Source organism: Merops nubicus, unplaced genomic scaffold (assembly GCF_000691845.1).
Source record: "Merops nubicus isolate BGI_N331 unplaced genomic scaffold, ASM69184v1 scaffold7114, whole genome shotgun sequence".
NCBI lineage: Eukaryota > Metazoa > Chordata > Aves > Coraciiformes > Meropidae > Merops > Merops nubicus.
Window position 1 is genome coordinate 3,131 of NW_008606121.1, and position 24,103 is coordinate 27,233.

At 36.7% G+C, this 24,103-nt stretch overlaps 1 protein-coding gene across 4 annotated transcripts in view; it reads left to right on the forward strand.

The window, feature by feature from the left end:
- Positions 1–222: 222 nt before the first annotated feature.
- The window catches only part of RNF111 (ring finger protein 111), a 40,067-nt gene continuing 16,186 nt past the window's right edge, over positions 223–24,103 (forward strand). For 3 of the 4 annotated variants that reach the window (XM_008939539.1, XM_008939540.1, XM_008939541.1), the window contains exons 1-6: positions 223–1,114; positions 12,098–12,224; positions 18,035–18,198; positions 21,264–21,461; positions 22,325–22,644; positions 23,477–23,732. In XM_008939539.1, coding sequence (XP_008937787.1) covers positions 238–1,114; positions 12,098–12,224; positions 18,035–18,198; positions 21,264–21,461; positions 22,325–22,644; positions 23,477–23,732 — 1,942 coding nt within the window. In that variant the 5' untranslated portion in view covers positions 223–237. The remainder of the gene's footprint in view (positions 1,115–12,097; positions 12,225–18,034; positions 18,199–21,263; positions 21,462–22,324; positions 22,645–23,476; positions 23,733–24,103) is intronic. The other variant, XM_008939542.1, reaches the window with a different exon arrangement.

Consider the following 24,103-nt stretch of genomic DNA (forward strand, 5'->3'; position numbering starts at 1 on the left):
GATAATGTTTTCACCAACTGTAAAAATGTACCCTCAATTCAAGTTATAGGAGTTCTGTCTTAATTCAAAATTGTGTTGTCAAGTAGTATTCTTAATATTTCAAAACAATTGTATTTCAGTTACTGTTTTTCCCACTGGGGATTAGTTTTAGCAGTAAGTGGCTTTTCTCTTGTTTCAGTTTTGCTTTTTTCTTGATGCGTATCTATTTTTATTTCTAGGCCTTTCTTAAAACTTTCCATGTCTAAATGGACTCCTGAATGTAATATAGTTTATACTCTGAAAGCGGATATGAAGACTGAAGTTCCTTCTGATGCACCAAAGAGACAGGAGAGTCTGAAGGGGATCCTATTGAACCCTGAGCCTCTTGGGGCAGCCAAAAGCTTCACTGCAGAAGTTGAGATGATTGCCAGTAAAGTGGGGAATGAGTTCTCTCACTTATGTGGCGATTCTCAAAAGCAAAAGGACAGGAATGACAACCATACAGAGCAAGACAAAAGTATTGTGGTGCGAAAAAAACGGAAGAGCCAGCAGGCTGGTCCTTCATATACTCAAAATTGTCCTGATAAAGAAAACCAAGGAATCTTAGGATTAAGACAGCATCTAGAAACACAGAGTGAAGACAATGATTCCTCTTTTAGTGACTGTATCTCTTCGCCTTCATCTAGCCTACATTTTGGAGATTCTGACACAGTAACATCTGATGAAGAAAAAGATGCTTCTGTAAGACACCCTCAGGCCGTGTTGAGTACTACAAGTAGAACTCATGGCACAAGGTCACAAAAGTGGCCTCGGACTGAGGAAGACTCTGTACCTGGGTTGTTAGTGAAGAGGCCCTGTTTCCACAGCAGTTCTTTAAGAAGACTTCCATATAGGAAGAGATTTGTGAAAACAAGTTCATCCCAGCGGACTCAGAATCAAAAAGAACGAATTTTATTGCAGAGGAAAAAGCGGGAAGTGTTAGCTCGAAGAAAGTATGCTTTACTACCCAGCTCGAGCAGTTCCAGTGAGAATGATCTCAGTAGTGAGTCTTCTTCCAGCTCATCTACTGAGGGGGAGGAAGACTTATTTGTGTCTTCTGGGGAAAACCACCAGAACAGTTCAGCTGTTCCTTCAGGTAAAACTAAATTTCTGATGTACTTTTTTATTAATACTTTCATCATGTATAGTATGCGTCTTTTAATAAGTACTTTGGAGCAGCTGGATTTATGTTTCTGTAGAAATTATACTACAGATGGACTTCATGCAAGTATAATATGGGCATGACACCTTAAATTCTCCATTGTAAAAATACATTCATAACTTCCAATGAAATTACAACAAATCTAGAGTCTTAAAGAGGTAAAATTATTGGTTTCTTTAAGCAACCTCCCAGCACATTGTCTGGTTAGTCATACTGTGGAGTTGGTCTCTTTTTTTAGCTGTTGAATTATATTGAAAGTTTTAGCTGTTACAGCTTTAACTGATTGTGTGAATAACATCTGGTTTCAGAATATAGGAATATCTGATAACATCTAATTAATGTTGCTTGACAACTTAGAAGTGATGAGAAGAAAAAAAAATTAAAATTTGTCATTGTGATGAGAGCCTGAAATAGAATTTTTTCTCATTATTGCAATATTAAAGCTACCTTCAACAGAATTCTAAGGCCTGAAGTTGTGGAAAACAGTGTATTGTATATATTACAAATATTTTACCTAGATAAATTGAGTGCAATAATCTTGAAGTTGGCTTACATAGATGTTGCTTTAGCATGTCTTGACACAGTATTTGAGGACATACATAAATATTTGGACTGGGGTTTTCTGGGGAGGTGTTTTGGCATTTTTTGGTTGGTGGTTTTGTTGGTGTTTTTTTTTTTCCATCTACCAGTTTTCTTGAACTTCCTTTCATGTTAAATTTGGCAAGTGAAAGGCAGTACCAGGGCTGGGACCGATAATGTTCACAGCATTGTAGTTGTGCCTTCTGCTTATCACTTGAGCTTTTCAGAGAGTATGAGGAAGAGGATACCTAGAACACAGCACAGCGTTAATCTATGCAGCCTTATCTTTTCCATAGTGATAAATGTGTTTTAGAAAGTGAAGAGATTTCAGGCTGTCTTGATCATTCCTCTAAGAAAAAAATGCCTGAAAAGACAAGGACAGGTTTAAAAAAAAAATATATGCTAATGTTAGGGCAGGATTTATGCTGGAACAGAACCAGAGTACTAAAGAGTAGATGACTGCTTGTTACCCATTGTAGCTGGAAATAGTTTGCATGTTGTTCTTTAATGTACTCTTTAAATATAAGAAGCAAAACTTGTAATGCAGAAGTCTTAATTGTGCAGTGCTATAAAACTGAAACAGAAGAATTGTTGCATAGCCTTAATGATCTTCATATTTGTGAGGACAGAAATATAATTTTTTTTTTAAGTTTAAATGTTCTATTTCACATGCATGTTCAAGCATATTGCGAGTATGATTTGTAAATAATTAATGGATGAGCACATACGTTCACATTAAAAACCAAATTGGGAAACAGCTGTGTTAACACTTTGTCTCCAAGCTAGGAGTTTCTTCTTGTTTTCAGGGAGGATGGAGTTTCATGTAACTGTAAAATTGGTGTAGGACAGCTCTTTCCACATGGAGTACTATACAACAGTGAAGCTGCTACGTGGATGAGAAAATGCAGGTTGTGCCTTCTTAGGTGACCATCTATTTCTAACCATGATAAATTTCTTTAAAGAGAACTTTCAGTTAATTTTTTTTCATAGTCTACTTGAACTGGTACAACCTACTGCACTTTTAAAACACAAATTCAATCAATACCACTTCTGTGCCTTTATTTCCCTTGAAGTGTAGAACAGGTATTTCTGTAGTTGGGCTTTCCATAGACATTGCAAAAGAAACTTTTTGGAGAGATGTCTCTTTAAAAACTGGCGTAATGGCAGTGAATATTGATCATGTTTTGGTAACTTCTGATAATTCAGTGATTCAGTGTGATGTTACTTTGATGGTAGGAAGGCTGGAAATTGCAGTTTGTTTCATCTAGTTATGTGGAAAAGTGCATTGCCTAGTGGCTTAATATTCATAGTACTTGGAAAGCACCCTTGTAAGTTATGTTTGTTCTCATATAACGAATGAAAAATCGATTAGTTCTGCATCAGTTAATTTTAGCTTAAAATACAAATTACTTAGAAGTAAGCACTAATTACTAATATTAGCTTATATTAGTTTTAACCAAAATAAGGTCTGCTTTAAAGAATGTGTGTTATGGTAACTGTAGTTCAGGACTAAAACTTACAGTGAGCAGAGAAGTAATTCGGGCTTAGAGTGTGTGAATACTGTTGGGTTTTTAGCCAGTAGGAATATCTATTGATGGGAGGGTTTTGAGTATTATATTTACATTGCAGGTAAAAAGGGTAGTTGTGAAGACTTCCTGTATAAGTTTGTCATATTTTTAGTAAGATTAAAATGTGATTAACACTTTCTGTAGCTTTCTGCTGTTATATATGGCATTTCTATTTATTGAGTTAATTTGGACAGAAATGGGGCCAGCTGGAAAAATAGCTATGCAACTTCTCTACATGGCAAACAAGCATGATGGTGTTTCTGGATGAGGAAAAGGTTATGTTGCTAGTAACATGGCTATGCTAGCCTGTTAATGTGCGAGAGGAAGTTTTTTTTTCCCTACATTGTCATGTGAAGGTTAAATATGCATCTGCTGAAATCACAGACTACTGGAAACTGCTATGAATGAGACCTGCAGCATATATGTGAAAGTACTAGGGGGTAGACTTAAACTGGGAGAATAATAATAATCAGAAAAGAAAATACAACTAAAAAAATACAGATTATTTTTACTAAGCAGGCATTGAAGTGATGTGATTAGTCTTGCAACCTACTTAATAGCAATTCATATTAAGGATATTCCACAAAATGTTTCTTTGCTTTGAATATTCATGTTGTCATGATTTAACCCCAGTTAGCAACTAAGCACCACACAGTCACTTGCTCACTCCCCCCACTGGTGGGACTGGTGGGTCTTATAGTTAATTACTTAGGCTATTTTTGGAAAATGAAAATGATGTGAATGGAGTTGTTTTGGGGGGGGAGGAGGAGGGTCTGTTTGTTTGTTTTAAGTCTTTTAACAAAACCTCTCAAAAAAATCCCAAATGACACTATATCGGGTTTTTCCTCCTCTTCTGTTAGTGCTTCAGCTATTCTTCTGGTGCAACTCTGTGCTTTGGGAGTGGGAGAATATTGAACAAGTATGAAATACTGACACCTGGGATTAGTTTTAGCAAATGTTTGCCATAAAAGGCAGTTGACCTCATTAAATCTGGGAGAAGCAGATGAAGCTCATTCAGGAGACGAGGAGAGTTGGGCTGGGAGCATAAGGACAATTAAAAAACAAACAAGCAAAAAACAAACAAACAAAAAAACAAAAACAAAACAAAAAACCAACCCACCAACCAAAACAAAACACATAAAAAGGGGAGGGAGGGGAAGGAGGGAAAAAAACAAAACAAAAAACAAAACAGTTGAAGTTGCAAGTGCTTTCAGGAGTGTATGATCTAATCTGAATGTTGATCAATTGAATTTAGTTGAAATACTGGGCTTGCACTTGAAGTGTCTACAAGAAGCAGCATCTTTTTTGCTGTGAAACTCAAATTTTGTTTCTGTATCTGGTTTTGGAAACACAAATTTTTCTCTAACCCTTGGAGCATCTGTAAGCATACACAGAGAGAATCCTTTTGACCTTTCTTGTCAAAGGTGGTAAAAATTTCAACTTTTACTGTGATTTACTCTTTACCATTGTAGTGCAGATTTTCTAATATTCTCATACAGGTATTTGATTTTCATCTTGGCACTCTCAGTCCTTTAAATCCATTTTGGAGACAGTCAATCCATGGAGATAAACGTAGCAAAAGCTAAAATTCGAACAAGTTTTCAGCCTCATGTACTCTGATGTGCAGTAAAGCTGAACCTGGGAAAGTGGGAAAGGCTTGTTACAAAAAAAGCTGGCTAGAATTTTGCATGTCATAAATTTTTCACCTAATAACACTTCAAATTCCTTCAGGGTTTGACATGTTACTTTATATTTTGAGCAGTTAGTGCTAGACAGGCCTTGCCTCTTTCCTTGGAATGTAATGCTGATGAGAAGCTGCTCCAGTTTTTATTCAGAGGTGCTTAGAATGATAAGACTGAGTTTATTCACTGCTGTCCTCTTCTCTCATTTGTTGTCTGTAACCAAAAATGTTCAATATAAATAAATGATATTTCAAAAGTCCAAAGAATTGTGAAACTGTTAAACATGTACCACTTTATCAAATTAACAGGTTCAAGATGAACATGTATTAAGTGGAAATGAGCTGCCTACTGTTGATTATTTTTCAGTAATTTAATCCCTCCTAGAACTACAGCACGTGCTCATACTGTTTCTCAAAGAAAGTGATGTGGCTCATAATTCATAGCTTTTATCTCAATAGCACTGGTGGACAACAAAGTAAATACATATCCTTTATACCATGCTTCTTACTTGAGAGGGGTTGGGGTAGAGCTGGGAAGTGGCCAGGGAAGGAGCACCTGGCTTTGTGAGCAGTCAACATTAACTTGTTACTATAGCTGTCTGCAGTGAATTGGAGCTTTAAATAGCTGCAGTAACAAAAGTGTGGAATTCACTTCAGCATTTCCCTATAGCTGGTGTAGCTTCCTGTGCTGAGAAGATGCTACTTCTGGAATTTGCTTACTGTATCACTGTTGACAGGACTAAGATTTGTGTGCTTGGTTAAGAATAGTCAGTAGAATTTAACATGGCTCGGTTGAACAAGATCCCCAGAATTCTGGTTGTTGGCTGTCTTTTCTACCAGGGTGCAGAATCTTAAGAAATTTGTATTTTTTTTCTTTTTTTAAATTTTCTCCTGTCATGCACAGCTATTGGGAAGTATATTCCAAACAAGTCTGAGGTACAGAAAAAGTGTTGTCTTCTAATCGAGTGTCACCCAGCACTAAGGAGGTAGGCAGGTTCCCGTAGGGATTCTTGGCAGAATGAAGATGGCACTAAATATAGAAAAATAAAGCTTTAATTGCAACTTAGTGGCATATTATAATTAGTAAGTATAGCGTAGAGTTTATGGTTAGAATGGCACAGAATCTGTACAAGCAAAGTGGACGTAGTACAATCTTAAGTGGCATAATACAGAATTTGTAATACAACTCAACTTAAAATTTCTAATCACCTCCACCCTCTGCACATGAAGTAAGATCTTCAGATGTGGTTTGTTGTATTAGTATAACAATCATAATTTAGACTTGAAAATAATATAAAATTATCTGAGTCAGTCCTCAGAGGATGCAGGCCGTGTTGGGGATGGCCTTGACCACTGGGGGGCTCCCAGTTTTCACTGTCCAGAAGCAGTTCTGGTCCAGGCTCCCACTTAGGACTTGTAACTGCTTGATTTTTACAGGGAGTACTGTGTGCTGTTATGCTTCCCTGTTCTGTGACAGGATCATCAAGACCTGGTTGGCTGGGAGCCTGGGACCTTCAAGGCCAGCAAGGAAGGGAGTCGTTATTCCTGGCACCCAGGAATGTTGAGGCTGATAGGGGATGAAGGAATCTGTTTGGTTTGTCTGCTTGATTCACAGGACCTTCAGAGCCTGAGAATGCTGGGGAGGGGAACAAATAAAAGACCTGCTTGGTCACAGGGGGTGGCTGTTTGCCTTGTAAAATTATATTGGTTATAGTAACTGTATTACTGGAGGTTGGGAGCAGGGTGGGTACTGATCACACCAAGTTTAAGAAGTTTGAAGGCTGAAGAAGGAAGTACACATTAAAACGGGATATAATTATTTTATCAATTTCAAGCTGAATTACTATGCAGGTAGTTGTCTTGAACTCACTAGCTGTAGAGGCACCAGGAAGTTCAAAAAGGGATTAGTTGCACTTAGGACAGCTGTCCACGAGCAAGGAGTAGATGAGAAAGTGCTCTCTGACATTTGTAATGTTGTGGATACTGGTTGGTGTGGGGGGTTTGAGTTAAAGATTGTAGCCTGCATTTTCTACTCTGACCACAGTTTTGCACACTGCAGCTGGCAGAGAGAATGTGGGCCTCTGTGGGCCCTTGGTGTGATCCAGTGAAAACCTGGAACTCAGTCATCTCTGTCACTGGATCTTGACAGCTTATGCTGCTTATTTTAAATCTCTTCACTTACAGCTTGGTCAGACTATATCATTTGAAATTGTGTATTGTAAAACTTCTCTATCTTACATGTGAAATCTAAACTAGTTAAACCGCATGTTAATTGCAAATTACATGTAAAATACTCTCGAGGAAGGACATCCATCATCCACATGTACATTTATGCCGATGTTATTTATGACCTTGGTGGTGTACTTCTGTTCATGATGATTGATTAATCTCTAAGTTATACCATGATCCAAGTTAAGTTTATATATTCGAGACAGTATAATTGGATATATTATGAACATTGTAATGTGCAAAGCTTAGTCTCTTGCTTACAACTTCTGGATAATTGAAGTATTTGATTCTAAAACTTGTTTCCCAGAGTTGCATGTGGTCTATGCATGTGGGGAAAAGAGATCCTCATTTACTGATCTAAATATTTGACTACATGGTGTTATCTTATTTTCAAAGTTAGATTCTGCATAATGTTACAGATTTATTATTCTTGATGTAGTGCCTGGAGAAGCAAGTGTTTTTGTTTTTTTGTTGTTTTTTTTTTTTTTTATAAGGGATGATTATAATTTCAAGTGTGTTCAAATTTATGTTCATGCCAGCGTAGTTTATCCCTTCCCTTAGGTTGGCTGAGCATTAGGTTTTTATCATAAACCAAGATTTTAGAAGAGAGGGGAAAGCTTTTGTAAAGAAGCTACTGAATATTACTGATTATTAGCAATGTGCAAATCCAAATTGCTAACTGCTGTTAATAGGTCTGAATTGTTGGGATATACAAAATTTTTTGTTTGCAAACTAAAATTTGGTGTTTTGCATGCAATATAAATTATTTGTGGATGTGAGTAGGGGGGGAAAAAAAAATAAAAAACAGTGGAAATGAATAAAATTCTTGCTGTGATTTTTCAGAAGTTTTGGGTTTAACCAGCTCGTTTAAAATGTAGAATGAGTCTTTCAGTGGTAGCCCAAAGGCTAGTTTAGTCACAAACAACTAGAGTATAATTTGCTTCCTGTATTTTGTTATTCAGGAGATGAAAGAAGTAGTGTGTACCTGAAGGAGGTTAATTTTCTGTTTGATCTACAGCCATAGGTATTAGGATGAAAGCAGTACAAAATACTTCTCATAGATCTGCATAACTATTTTGCTGCCAACAGTCCTGTGACTCTTCTCCTGGAAGGGAGAATGCCTTTAAGGACTGTAGGATTAGTGTACTAACACACTCATTATACAGATTTAGCTGTTCACTTGCAGGATCAGTTGTTTAGGTGATACATTGATGAGTAAGGTATTCATATTTATATTTTAATTAAGATCAATTGTTGAAGTTCAGTTCAGATGGAAGATAACCAGTCAGTGACTGGTGTGTGCATAAAAGCAAATAAATGAAGTAAAGGTTATAATGGTAGACTATGTAATCCTGTGTAGTAGACCGCAGGGTGAAAAGCAGCACTGATAAAGATGTGCAATTATTTTGTTATCTGGTATATTTCTGGATTTGGATTTTTTTCCTTTGCTCTGTTATAAATTGTGAGTACCTTAGAACTGCCGTTTACTGAAATATCAAATTATGTTGGTTTTATGCCGTTGCTAAGAAATTTACAGGTATGTATATATACCAGGTGTATTCCCATATAGATCCTAAAGATATAGGTGCCTTAAAGATATACATTCAGCTCTTTACTGCTAATGTGTAGCTTTGTATTCACCAGATGGCTCTTATTTGAGGTGTGTTAGTGCCTCAATATTCTCTTGAGCAAATAATTTTAGAAACAATACAGGAAAACCTCTGGAAAATCATTTGGTTTATTTCTGTATGTCAGTCATCTCTTCAAAGAGAGCTTTCTTCTGCTTTACAGGGTTGTGCACTCTTAAAATTCAAGTCAAACATCTTGAGCTACTCTGACTAACGTACCAGTAAAGTTCACCTTCAGACACTGACTTAATCTGCAAAGTTATGTTATGTGGAACTGCAGAATATGGCTTTGCTAGAATTAGGTTTGGAGTAGTTGAAATCAGCAAACTTGAATTTTAAGTGCATGTGGTAGTGGACTTTTTTTTTTTCTTTTACCCAGCTTTGGTACTACAGCACCTTCAAAAGGAATTTTAAATTTCACTAGTTCTTTAGTGTTGATACAGTTTTAGTTCTTAATTCTTTTGGAAACAAAATGATCTGATACTAGGATAAATCACTTATATGTGGGCTTGCTGAAGTTTCAGGGGGCTCCCCCTTATAGCTGTGTTGCTGTGCACGTGCTGCAGGCACCCTGTATTTCTGTCAGCCTGTCAGAGGAGGCTGTCCTCTGAGACCTTATTTTGACAGGTTATTTTGGAGCCTTTTCTTTGTTTTAACACCATAATTGCTCTGCTTTGTAGGAGCTTGTCTAAATCAGAACAAATTTTTGTGGTTTTGCTTATGTTTGAGAAACTGTTCTCTTCCTTGTAGTGATGTATGAGGAGAGTCAAAGAAGAAAAAGTAAATCCTGTTGACAATGAAAGATTGCATTTTCATACTGCTTATTACTGCTGGCTTCATGGCTCATGTCTGACTATGGGAGAGGTCCTTGAGGATTATGAAGATTACTTTAGTGTTGCTTATGTAACTGAAGTTCTGTTGTTCACCTGACTGTTGTTCAGATTAATGTAATGACAACAGTTTGTATTGGCTGATTGTCTATATAGATTGTCTGTATTGTTTTCCAGATTATTGCAATCTTCTTAAACTGAGTGAAGTTCACATACATGTACTTCTCCCCTTCGTGTATTTCTAGTAGAACACACTTGAAAGCTCTTTTTATTTAAAAAGGGCTACAAAGTTGTATATGGTGATAACTTACATTCATAGTTTGTGCCTAATGATATAATCTTTCTAAATGCCTTATATATTCACATAGGTTAGAGGAATTTTCTGCTTCATTTTGAAGAAGCTGTGTGTTATTGGCTCCTCGTATAGGAAAGAACTTCATGGGATGAAAACCCAGTCAGTTTGTGCTTTTGACTTGGGAGCATGCTTCAGGAAGTGTGAGCAGTAGGAAATGCCATACTGTTGGACTATGGCTACATTCTCCTTATAACTATTTTGACTATTTTCTTTATTATTTTAGAAGTCATAAAACCTGTTCATCCAGTAACACACCTGATGGTTTTTACAGTCTGACTCGTATAGTGAGAATTCCCATTGGTTTTCATGAGATATGCTTGTGTCAGAGTTAAAATAGAGATGTACAATGGAATTGCATAGCATATGATTATGTGCTCAAGGAGGTGCTGTTTATTTTCAGAAATAATGAGATCATACTTAAGCCTAAATCTTCCTGCTTTTGCACCTGTTGTCCTCCAGCTCAGTATTTATTGAAATTTACATGGGGACTCCCAGGAGTGCTCTCAAACTTACTGTAATTCAGAGAAGCATATGTTTAGCAGCACAGGGAGGGGGAAAATAGTTGTTTTTAACTGACCTTTCACCAGCTGCTTGGCTAAATGGCTTTGTCTGAGAAGTAGCTGAGATAGTTTTGTGTGAGGAAGCTGTTGCTTATTTGTCCATGATTTGCAAGATGCCAAAAGATGACATTGACATTCTTTTGAATATGGTGATGACCTTAGTTGCCTTTTTCAGATTTGAGTAATTAGCTGCTTTTTATTTTCAGTTTTAGCATGTGACTTTTTTTAGGCACTGTAATGTTATCAATTTTTTCCCAGTTTTTCATGCAAGTTCTGAGAATTAATTTTGTCACGTATTACTTCCAATTGTGAGAATTTGGTGAATACCAGAATTTGGGATCATCACTCTTTACATCTTCCAGGCTCTAGTCTGTATGGAATAAGTATAGCAGGAAGCAAAGGCCACTGGAAAAATAAATAACACAGCTTGTTTTTTCAAAATATAAAAATATTATTTTTGGGGGAGCAGGGGAGGAATCTGCTCCACCATGCCATTGGGTAGAGCAACTGGAGTCAGTCCATACAGGATGTAAGCATTGACTTGAATGAGACCAAATTTTTCAAGCACTTTTCTTGAAGAAATTTGTGAATCTCAAAATGGTAGTTAGCTATTTCAAAGCTATCTAGCTCATGTATTTAGTAAGTTCTTTTGTGATCAGTGCTATTACTATAGTGAGTAATCAATAGCTCAATTTAAGTATTCTAGATAGCTCAAAATTGTCACTGTCAGTATTACAGCTGTAGAGGAGTGTTTCCATGTGTCTGGGTATTAAGCTGGAATTGTAATCATTCTTCCTGAAGTGGAAATTGTTTCCTATCAAAACTTGTCTCTGAATTGATTTTGTGGGGGTTTCAGTTGTTGTTTTTTGAGGTTTTTTTACCAGGCTTTTTTTTTTACCATTTTAACTACTTCTGTCTAGAATGTGATTGTGAATGCCACTGAACATGTAGATGTGAAGACTTTTAAAAACACCAATGGATTTGTGATCTTCATTTTGTTGTAGAAATAAATAACATAGATTAGTTGATGCATCATTTTTCTCCGGTTGCCACTGTTTAGTCTTGAGACATTAATACCTTAAAAAAAGGAAAAAAAGAATAATGCTATTAATGACAACAAGCCATGACTGGTTTGCTGGTTTGAAAGTTTATTTGGTTTTTATATTAAGTGACTGAATTTTGTTGGTGTTATAGCTAATAAAATTCACCATACATTCTACTATGTATTGGAAGCAATAAAGCTTGCATATCTACACATACCCTTGCCCCCCAGTCCTCTTTCCTTTTCTTTTTACTTCAATATTTATAGCAGAATTGCTACCTTTTAAAAACTAAGTCATGTATTTGACAGTTGCACCTAAGGTTTTGACATATACTGTGAAATTCCCTAGCTACACGTATTTTAAGTCTAAGAAAAAATAGTCTTATATAATGACAACTCCTGAGATAGATGAAGTATACAAACTTTATTCTTTTTCCCTTATCAGGAAGTATTGATGAAGATGTTGTGGTGATTGAAGCATCCTCCACTCCCCAGGTCACTGCTAATGAAGAAATAAATGTTACCTCAACAGATAGTGAAGTAGAGATTGTCACCATTGGTGAAAGCTACAGGTGAGACTTGGATCTCCTTGTGTTAAGACATTTTCACTTGACTCCAGCATTGTCACAAGGCTCAGTGTCATTGAAAGCCCATAAGGTAATGTCACAGAAATTCTAACAAGGATGCATAGTAGGCAGTTTTGATTTAAAGTAAACAACCACAAAACCCAAACAAGGGAGGGGAGGGAATCAAACACACACCGGAAAAAAAAAAAAGCCACAAAACTACAAAGAGAAACAAACGGAAACCCTCAAATCACAGCTTTGCTGCAGCTTGACAGTTCAACCTGGAGTTGTTGAGGTGGTTGTGGCTAGTGTGACTGATGGGCAGAAATTTGGGGAAGCAAAGCTTCACAGTGAGATCCTAGAGCAAGCAAGTTTTAGGCTGAGTTGACTGTTTAGGAATTAGATGAGTATTTCTCAGGAAAGCATTTCCCCTAACGAATCCTACATTTTTTAAGCTGCTGGCATGTATACTTTCCTATTCTTCTATGCCTCTCTGGGAAGTTTTGTTCCATATTTGTCAGACTTTGCAGAAATTATTAAAGTGGGGTTCCTTGAAGACGAAAAATTGAAATTATGTGCATGGAGTTGTTTGAGATGCCAGCCTGTTACATGTGCTTTCATCTTTGTGAACATGAAGACAAAGTTGTAGAATGTGAAGAATGACTGTCAATTTTCTAATAGAACAATGACAAAAGAACGATAGTAAGTTATGAGAACATTGCAACAGTCTGTCTGTCACCAGATAGTGCTTTCACTAATGCTATTTTAAATTTAAAATCACAGAAAGCTTTCCTGCAAAAATCACTTTTATTGGAGTAAATACGACATTAAACAAACAAATTTATAGACAAATGCATGCGTAATGTAGATTTCATGAACACTTGGACCTAACTAGATTTTTAGTGTAAACACAAAGGGTGTCATACAAAAATCTTCAACGTGTGTCTGTAGTGAAGAAGTGGGGAGACATGAAATAAATCAACATTTAAAAAATTAATTTCTTCAACAATGTGCTTCTTTATATTTCCTTATGTTTAAAAGAACACAGAAGCTGCAGAATCAAGTGCTCTGTCTTGAAACATGTTTCTAGAAACAGTTTTTATCCACATAAATATACTTGAAGTTGTTAAAATGCATGAACCAACATGTATGCTTTAAAAGAGTTGGGACAGATCTTAAAATTTGCATGTAAAACTTTAGAGGGTAAAAAAAATTAGGCTAGAAGAAAGTGGTGATGCTTACAGAACATTAATTCAAACTTGATTGAAGAAGGGTGAGGTGCTTTTAAAAAAAATAAACAGCTTTCTCTATTCCTAGCATCAGTAAGAACTGTTTTGTGTAGTGGCCATGAAAGAGATGAAGGAATTACTTCTTTCTTCCCTTAACTTCTGCAATGCTACAGCCAAAATGGTGGCAGCAACCTCCCTCCCCTACTCATGTTTGTTGATACCAGTGGTTAGCTTTGCTAGTGATCTAAGCAAGGAGGAGATGGAACCAAGGACACTTCATGATGACTTTAGTTTTTTAGCCTGTTTGGTTTGTTAAACCTTGTCATGTGCTCATTTACCAAAGGTATTTGATTTTTATTCTTTTAAAGATCATAACAGAATGGCCAAATTAAGTTTTACTCTTTAACTACTCTACTTGGTCTCAGCTGTTGAGAGAAGACATCCCTGAGAATGTTCATTGAAAAACTTTTTGAGCATATGAAAGAAATAGTTTTATTTTGCATTGGATTATTTAATGGTTATTTGTAACTTGTGTATAGATGAGAGAGGTTGCTGCCATTTTCTAAAAGACAAAAGTGTATTTCTGGATAGAAGTAAAAAAGCCAAATCAGAAATTCAAAAATAAAAATGCCTCTTTTGATACTTGGTAGTACTGTTAGCCTCAGATTTCACAGAAAAAAAGCTAAGTTTTTTAATGCATGTGACATACTTTGAGTATTCCAGAACTATCACTTGTATTTTTTTCAAAACTCAGTTATTATTTGAGTGTCAGTGTATATCCCCATAGTAATATATGGACTTAAAGAATGCAAATTAATAGCAGTGAAAAAGATTTAGATTGGAAAAAGTTCACATAAATTCTGGAGGCAGTCACAGTGTCTTTATACAAAGTTTTCTGCAGGACAGCTGACACTTTACTCCTGACAATTTTAAAAAAACTTAAAATTCTGAAGTGTTAATCTGGACCATGGTAAATAAAAGATTAATCTAATGGTAGGCTCAAAATTTAAGCTCTGGTAAGAATTTACAGTTGGGATATCTAAGCATGTTAAAGCTGGTTTCTCTGCCTTCCTAAATGGAATATAAATAGCATTAGTTTTTTAAACATACTTTTAAACAAGTGGCCATGTAGAGATCATAGGAATATTTTAATTTACTTACAATTAACAGGCAAAATTTACTTTGAAAGAAATTGATGTACTTGAATATGGGAAGGTCTGGGAGTGGGGGATGTTGTGTGAATAAACTTGTTAATACCTGAAGGTCAGCTGAGATGGTTGAGTGTGCATACAAGCTTACTGGGCATTTTAGTACTAAAGATCAGAAAGAAGGAAAGGAAATTGATGAAGTGTTTATCCTGTCGCTTCCTGGATTCTCCTTTCAGTCATATCAAATTTCTTGTGGGAGAGAAGGAAACTACTGAAAGAAAGAAGGAAGCTGCCATTTTCCAGAAAGCACACCTGGGTCCCTTAGAAACTCAGAATTTGTGTTTAGAGTTTGAAAAGCTAGAGACAAATTAGTTTTGTGTTGAAAATATTGAGGCAGAGCAACTCTTGTGATGTAGAACCAGGAGTATGTTAGTGGACATGAGATTATCTTTCACTATTTTCAATGCTCTGTAGGCAGCATAGCTAAAGAACATGGATATGGAATGTTACAAGAAGGAAAATTCTCCCAAAGAAAAAGGCAGTAGTAATGTTGAAGGCAGTGCCTTCAAACAAACGTTTCAAGTAACTACAGGTCCCACTTCTACTTGTCATGACAGCAAATAGTACAATTATGTGCTTGCTTTAAGCTTGCTTGTTGTTTTAGTGTAATATTGTATGGACTTCAAGATTTTTTTTTTTTTTCACTTACAGCATTTATTTCTTGTCATCCTCCTTACTCTGTTAGTGAAGCTGTACTACGATGATTGCTGTTTTCTTAAAAGTAAGGATATCTGATAAAACTGGCAGTGGACTCTGGAAAATGCAGTAAAGGGACACCATTCCTCAGCAATGAGTGCATAGTGCTTGATTCTAAACCATATACAATATACTTTATCAGCAGCATCAATATAAAATTGTCCAGTGGAGAACCACTCATTTTGCTCTTGTAGAAGGAAGAAAATGCCCATAAAAAACACTTCCTTACTTTTACTTCTGAAGAAACACTTCTGAAACTTACTAAACCAAATGAAAATCATTTGTCTCTAGAAAAACACTTTAAGTAGGAATTGTTAATCTGCAGTTTCGTTGAGTTTATCCAAAACTAAGAATTTCAAAACCACAAATCTAACTCATAATTTAAACCAAGAAATTACCCCAAAATTTTGTGACTACATCCCCTTTGCTTCTTTTGTTACCAGAACTGGTTAATTGACTGATTTTTATTTGCCTTGTGAAATCAAGATGGTAATGCTCTTCTACTTGTTTTCAGAGTGGACATGGGTGAGGTGCAGTTGATAGCATGTTGAGTCCTTACTTGGTCACATGTGTATAGAAATTTTGTCACTTTTTCATATGTTGCATGCAGTCTCGGGTTTAAGAAAATTACAGATGGAAATCTGTGTTACTTTCTCCATCCATGTCCTTCATTTTGGGCAGTCAGCTGTATTCCATCAGGAAATTATGTACTGGTGATTATTCCTCCTGCTTCTCCCTTCTCTATGAAGATAGGACCACTTTGAAAGCATAGAGAAAGTAAATCTTTGAGAGTGCAGTTCATTGCATCAAGCAGCAGTGTAGCAGCTGGAATCACAGCTAGGAGATGATGATGGATGGTATCTACCAAAATGCTATGAGGCCTTCCCTGATGGTCCTTCTCTGCTTAAGAAAATGCTATTAAGAACTGGTTGAGTGTTGTCTTCGCCTCAAATGGATTGAACAGTTTGTTCATCCATGCTTCAGTGGTGGCTAACCTAGTTTTTGAAATTATGTGAACTCAGCCACAGACTGAATATGCACAGTACTATATAGCTAACATTTCATTAATCATTCAGAATAGCATCCTATTTAATCATAACAAGGAAATAAAGATGTCTAAGTTTAACAGTGTTTCAGTTCATCCAACTCTCTTTGCTTGAAGTGATACCTGATTAAAAAATTAATTTACAGCATGCATTGAATAACAAAAAAATATACAAAAATAGGTACTGCACTGTTTTTGGTATGAAGTTGGACTTCCTGTAAGAGAAGCAAATGCTGGCAATCCTGTGTACCCTTTCATAGCTTTTCTCCTTTCCTTTACATCAAACCCAAGTTGCTCCTGTGTATTGTTAAAGTACACCTTGGGCCACCAGAGAGTAATGGTAACTTTTTTAAGGGGCATGGGAAGTAAATTTTGTTCTGGACTGTTAGTACGACACACACAAAGTACACAAAAATCAGTGTGGACATTGTGTAAATACAAACTTTAAAGAAAATGTTCCTTTTGGAACCAACCTGATTTAAATTTAAACTGCTGTGACTATTGAAGTGGAATTAAAATATAAACTGGATGAGAAGACTGCTGCAAGGATGCTTTTTGCACTGCAGAAAAATATACTAATCTTTGGTAGTGAACTAGTTGCCCAGTCAGAGTGAAGGGAGTACAGGCAGAACAGAAATGTAGACTGAGTGAGCTCCATGGTGATTTTGAAGTGGGTTGTGTTGGCATTTAGTGAAGTCATTCCTCTCTTTGCATTTTCTTCTTCTGAATTTCTGATGTCTTGATTACGTTTTTCAAATGGGAAAACAAGAGCCACTTGATTTATGTAAGTACTGGAGAGTCAAAGGTTTTTGAGAGTGAACTGGTAAATATAGTACTGCAAAATCGTTCTTCCCTTAAGTATAAACAACATCCTTTTAACTTAAGCTCTAAAGCGTCATTGATTTGAGTGTCTGGGTTTGTATGGCTAAATTGAATAGGTTGTGTGCTAAGTGTTATACTATGGAGATAAGACAATCCCTTTCCTTAGGTATGGTTACAGGCTTATGAGTTCTTTTCAAGCCACATATCATTTAAATTTGAGTGTTACACGAAGCTGTGTTCATTCTTAGAGGAGGGGAAGGGAAATAATTTTCAAGAGATAAAAGTCTGGGGGTTTTGCACTCTAGGACATTTTTGGAGTTTAACTTAAAGTCTAGAAAATATTTTATCACGAGTTATCATGCAAAGACTTATAGTTTACAAATTTTTGTCTTTACAGTTTTGTCATCATTCATGGATGTGCTGTTTCAACTGCACAGGAATAGTATAGAATTTAGAGATTCTTCCTTTACTAGTAACAAAATTAAAACATAGCATCAGATAAAATTGCTGACTGACTACAGTTGTAGGGTTTCATGGTGAATTTTTTTATAAGTTACCTGTATTTATTTCACAGGAACATGGTTTAAAGACCTTTAAACTCTTCCTATTGGGTATTTGCCATTATGTTACCTGGTAAAGGCTGCAGTAGTGTTTGTAAGTACAAATCTAGTAAATGTGGAGCAGTGAGGTGCTTCAACGTCACAACGTTTTTCTAATCATAATAATAAAACCCATACTTCAAATAGTTACTTGAGCTATGAGAAAAAATTAATAGCAAAATCTATGTCATTGCTTAAAATGTTACCTTTTTTTAAGGTCTCGTTCAACACTTGGACAAACAAGATCACACTGGGCACAGAACTCTAGTTCTCATGCTGCACGACCTCAAGAACAGCGGAACCGCAGTAGGGTTTCCACAGTCATACAGCCACTGAGACAGAATGCAGCAGAAGTAGTGGACCTTACAGTGGATGAAGATGGTAAGTTGCTTCGTCTGAGAAATCTTTCTTTTTGAGAAGCAGGTTGATCAGTCTGACGGGAGTGTTGTTAATTACATTAGTTATAACATTCTGTGATCAGGTATCAATTCTAAACAAATGGATTTCCAAGTCTGTCAGAAAATCTTATCACAGCCTTCCTTTTAATAGTTTAGCCATTCCCAGTGGGTCTGCTAGGTGTATTTTTTTTTTTTTTTCAAGTGTGTCTGAGGGCTGACTAGGCAGAAGTCATGGAACAGGTTGGAACTGCTTCTTTAAAAGCATGCACTTAATTTAATACAACACTATAAAAGGGAAATCTGTTGCTGCCTATGCTTTGGAATAGTTACTATTCTTTCAGGCCTTGGAGTAAAAATAATTTTTAAAAAAGAAAAAAAATTCCCAGTCTAGTAAAGTATATTAGGTTTCTGAACCAGTAACCTTTAATTGAGTTTTAACATTAAAACTTAGTGGCATTTGGAGTATTCCTGCTGAAAATCATAAAAGCAGCTTCCAGGTATTGTCAGAAGTGGAGAGGAGGAAAAACTAAAGCTCATGTACATCTTTGCAGGGAAATTTTTTTTTTTTTTTTTGGTGATGGCTGGCAGGGTTTTATGGGGGAACTTTTGGTGATGGCTGGCAGGATTTCATGGGTACCTGTTACTTTTAATATGCAACAGTAGTTTTGTCCTGTTATTCTTCCACCCTGAGTGCATCACAAGCTAGTATCTCGCAGTATCTTACTTTTTAAGGTGTCCTGATTTCTGACGTGGTTTGGAGGGTTGGAGGGGTTTTGAATTGGCTTTGGTTGGTTGTTTTTTAAGGAGGATGATGATTGATTTACAGATTCTTTTCTTTATGAATTTACTGTGAAATATACCAACAGCTCTATAATTGTAGGGGAATAGACATCTACTTATTCAACATAGATCTTTAAACTCAAATTATAGAGTTTAGTCTTAAATTCAGGATCTGAATTAATTTTAAAATTTACTTCTGTAATGGGTATATTTAAAGTAGCTGATTCTAACCCCCCCCAGAGGAAATACTTTTCTAAGATGAACCTTCAAGTGTTTCAGGGATATTATTTTGGGTGTAGGCATGAAATTTCATCTGAGCTGGTGTAAAAAGATAGAAATTCTGAATTAACACTGTTACAACGCAGCTACACACTTTACTGATGTCTTCAGAGGTACTTGCCATAAAACTTCGGTAGCCACCTCAATGAGCATAAGGATCACGCCTCTATCTTCCTGGATCAATGTCTGTGAAATATGTTGAAAATAAGGGTTTTTTTTGTTAATGGTTTGAAGTTGATCAAACCCACTGGCTTTTACTGGGGGGAGGAGGGGAGGAGATGATGGCAAGTCAGAACAGTAATTGGGCTAGTCGAGTGATAAGACAATTCAATTCTATCAGCCTGTTGAGTGTAGAGGTGCTTCTGGATGCAGAGTAGCATCCAGTCTTGAGCTCTGGGTGATCACATACCAGTGTTAGGCTATATGTATCCTATGTAGTAGATGACTTTTTTTTCTGAATTTAATCACTTGTACATTTCTCAGATGCTTTCCTTTAAATGGTATTAGTATATACCACATTAAAATACAAATGAATTCAAATGTAGGTATCAGATCAAGGGTTTTTTAATGTGATGACTTAGAAGACTTGCACAAAGGGAGATATGCTTGTTCTCTTGCTTGAGTTGCTGATGTATCTACTAGATATTGAGAGAAGACTTGAGAGCTAGTCGTATTTCATTTTGAGACCTTGTGTAAGAGAAGTATTTGAAGGTCTTGATGTGGGTTTTTCCAGATATCCATGCAGACTTTTTTGCTAAAAAGCCTGAGCTGTTTCTGATCATACTGCCTTTTATGGTATCTCATATTCCTAGTCACCTCATAGCCTTGTCAGTAATTAGAAAGAAATTTCAAACTTAGAGTCAAAGGCAGACTATTTCAAAACTAAATCTGAATTATGCCACCAAGTATAATTTTAAATTTAACCTATTTACAACGGTGTACTAGAGAAAGGTTTGAGTGGTATATTTTCATGGATTCAATGAAATATATTGCTGACTAGCATCTTTACAACATATAAAATAAGCATGTATGTACTTTTAACAGAAATCCCAAATATTGACTTATTTAATCTGGGTTTAATATGTATTTGTGGCATATGAATTGCACAGTCCACAGAGCTGCTTGCAACTGAAAATGTTTATAGATACAATTCACACACACTTATAGCCCACGAGCTGTCTCCCAGGTCATTCTGACTGTGCAGCTGTTAATTTTCCCATGTGATTGTTGCAATTAAGCCTTGCTGGTTTTGCTTTCAGTTTCTAGCTTATCTACTTAGCAACTCTACTTGTTTTTGCCCAAGTTCCTTAGTTAGGCGCTTTGAACTTTCTTATCAGCAGCTTCCCACGGTACCAGAGCCTTCAGGTTTTGTGTGCTTTTCCTCACCCTGGCTGCCTTGGCCTGTGCCTCAGCTCCGATCCCCACACGTGTTGAGATTTGAACCAAGCTTATCTTGCTATAGCCTTTACTATTATGCATCTAGAACAACTAGTTTGTGAAGTAGTACTGCTAGTTTAGATGTTATTATGCTGTTTTTGGTTAGTTATCTGAAAGGTTTTTTTCTGTGTTTTATAGGCATTTAACAAATAATAAGGGTAATATTTCAATCATAGGGTTGCTTGCCTATGGATTTATGAAAGATTTCAGCATGTGTTCTCATCACAAAGTGTCAATCTAACTTAATATCCTTTCTAGTAGCATTTTAGTCACTAAATATAACTTGATAAGTTAGATTTGGTTGGGAATTGTTTATTATACATTCTTAAAATTTAAGCTGATTTACAAAAAAAGGCTTGTTTTCTTTTCCGCATACATAAGTGATACAGAATTAACTTTTATTCTGTACTTGTCATCCATTTGTTCCAATCTCCTTAGCATGTGGCAAGACCAGAACCAAAAATTTCTTGTGAAGTAATTAAGCAACAACAATAAAAAAAAAAAATCCATTTTTAAAGCTTAAAGAACATGAAAGCTCTTTTCTTTCTCTAGAGCCAACAGTTGTGCCAACCCCATCGGCTAGAGTGGAGCCACAGGTTGCGAGTTCTGCTTCCAGTAACAGTTCAAGTACGTCTACCTCAGAGCAGGCCTCTGATGCAGCTCCAAATGCCTCCAATAGCCAGCCCTCTGCAGCACCGGAGACTACTTCTAATCTTCCCAGTGGTGGCACTGCTGGTACTTCAGCTGGAGGTACAAAATAAGACTTTCTAAACTGTTGTGTTGCCTCCTGGCACAAAAGAGGTAGAGGAAGTTAATTGGCCTTGCCTAGATTAAACAGCATGTTGGCTTTTACTACTGAACATAACAGTAATGAGTTGAGAGGACAGGAATCTGAAAAAGATCATTGTTTTCTCATTAAGGATGAAGGAAGTTGTGCTAGAGCCTTCTGCTTTTGCCTGTTGGAATGATTTGGTTATACCTCGTGAACAGCATCCTTGCTTTTTGAGGTAGAATGTAGATCGCAGGGAATTAAGTCTTCCATTGTAGTCTGTTACATGGGTGGGTTTCTTAATGTGAATTGTATGGAAGTGAAGGATGTATGTAGATGCCTTGAACCTCCCCTTGTAGATTACACCCTGGAAGCACAGTTATACAGATCTGTATAGAAACTTCCCCTGTAAAAGAGCTGTGTATACAGGTAGCGCTTCTAACATCTCTGAAACACAGGTGCTCTGCCCCTACTGGCAAGTCAGGTGAGGGTCAAAAAACCTGAGCTGACCAGTTACACAATAATTTGAGGTCTCTGCTTACTAACCCCAAGGACAATCTTTCATCTTTTCCCTACTGATAACATGTCTTAAATTACTGGAATAAGGCAAGTGTCAGTCCATGTCCTCTAGTGGTTCCCATGAGTATGCAGACCTGGACCATTTGGTTTGGGTTCATTTGGCAGGCATAGCTAAGTCTTTCTGTATCCAGTTTGTTTTGATTTAGTCTAGATCTATGTTTTAATTGTGAATTACAATTTTTTTTTTTCTACTTAAGTCACTGCTTTGCAGTGATCAGCTTTACTAATTTCTTTCACCCCAATATTAACTTCCTCTATCTTCAAGATGATATAAGAAGAACTGCATCTAATACTACACTGGAAACTGGCCCTCCAGCAATGCCGAGGTTACCATCGTGCTGCCCTCAGCATTCTCCTTGTGGAGGACCTTCACAGACTCATCATGCATTGGGACACCCACATACAAGCTGCTTTCAGCAGCATGGCCACCACTTTCAACATCACCATCACCACCACCACAACTCTCACCCAGCTGTTCCACTATCTCCTTCATTCAATGACTCCAGCTGCCCTGTTGAAAGGCCTCCTCCAGTGCCTGCACCTTGTGGAGCAAGCAGCAGTTCTGGCACCAGTTACCATGATCAGGCATGTTTAATTCTTTTGACTTTGCCTTTGTGATTTCAGTTTGTTATGGATAGAACAGGTTTGGGTGCTAAATTGTGGATTATTCTCTTGTTCTATAGCAGGCATTATAGAAAGGAATGAAAAGGAAAGTCTGAGCTGTAATATATGTACACAAAACTGAAGTTTTGTGGAAATCTAACAAGTTATCAGTGACAGCTGACATTCTCTTGATGAATGTAAGGTGATAGTGGCTGTTTAAGCAAACCAAACAAATACCTTGAAATATAGTCTGCTGATCATAGCAGTTTTGCAAATGCAAACAATTTAGATGCTTTAAATGAAGAAAAAATCAAGTCTAATGTTCTCTTTATAGAAGGTGCGAAAGTTGCTCTTCTAAAAGCATTTTTTTAAGACTCTAACTAAAATCACATCTAACAATAAGGTTATAGCTAAGAACAATGGTGTGTAAACTTAGTTTATAAAATAGAGCTATTAATCTGCTTTCTGTTTTAACTGTGATACACTAGGCACAACTGAAACCACTGAAGATTTTTGTCTCCAAATACTTCAATGCATGTAGCACCCGCATACTTGCTGATTTGTTCATCATAGGTTTTTTTACACATCCTGGTGCAATGAATTTGGTCTCCCTCGCCAGATTCAAGAACTTAGGAGTGAGAAATGTTAACCGTATTTGAAGAATGTTCCAAAGTCGAGCCTGAAAATGTAAAGATTTGGATCCTAGTTGCTTGTGATAGTGTTTATTTTTATTTTTTGTCACGTTATGTTTGAGAGTGAATTTGCTTTCAACATATGAAGAATTGCTTGAAAAAAAGATTATTTGTTTATGCAGCAGGCATTGCCAGTAGACTTAAGCAACAGTGGTATAAGAAGTCATGGAAGTGGTGCTTTTCACGGAACGTCGGCTTTTGACCCCTGCTGTCCTGGGTCTTCATCTCGAACTGCAATTTATGGGCATCAGGCTGGTGCTGGCCCAAGCCAGTCGATAACAATAGACGGATATGGATCCAGTATGGTTGCACAGCCCCAGCCTCAGCCGCCGCCTCAGGCATCGCTGTCTTCCTGTCGGCATTATATGCATTCTCCGTGTAAGTACTGAAAAGTACTGGGTACCTGGGTGTGGGGAAGAAACAAACAAAACAAGAAAACAACTTCCCTGACAACATGAAAACTCTTATCTGCTCACTTTGATCTCAGAACTGACCTAGCACAACACGTACTAAGAAATGTATTTAAACAGTGCTGCTTGTGTAGAGGGTATGAACAGGGTCAAGGTGAAGTTAAAATACTTTCTTTTCAGTGACCTTAATATTCAGAATTCAACAACTATATTTACTATGAGAATATTTTTCATCTCCTTTTTATTTTAGCAGTGCTTTTTTATTTTGTCTGCCTTAGTCTGTTCCTCATCCTGTACCCCTGATGAGTTCTGCTGGAGCAAGCTTGGAGAGTCAACTCA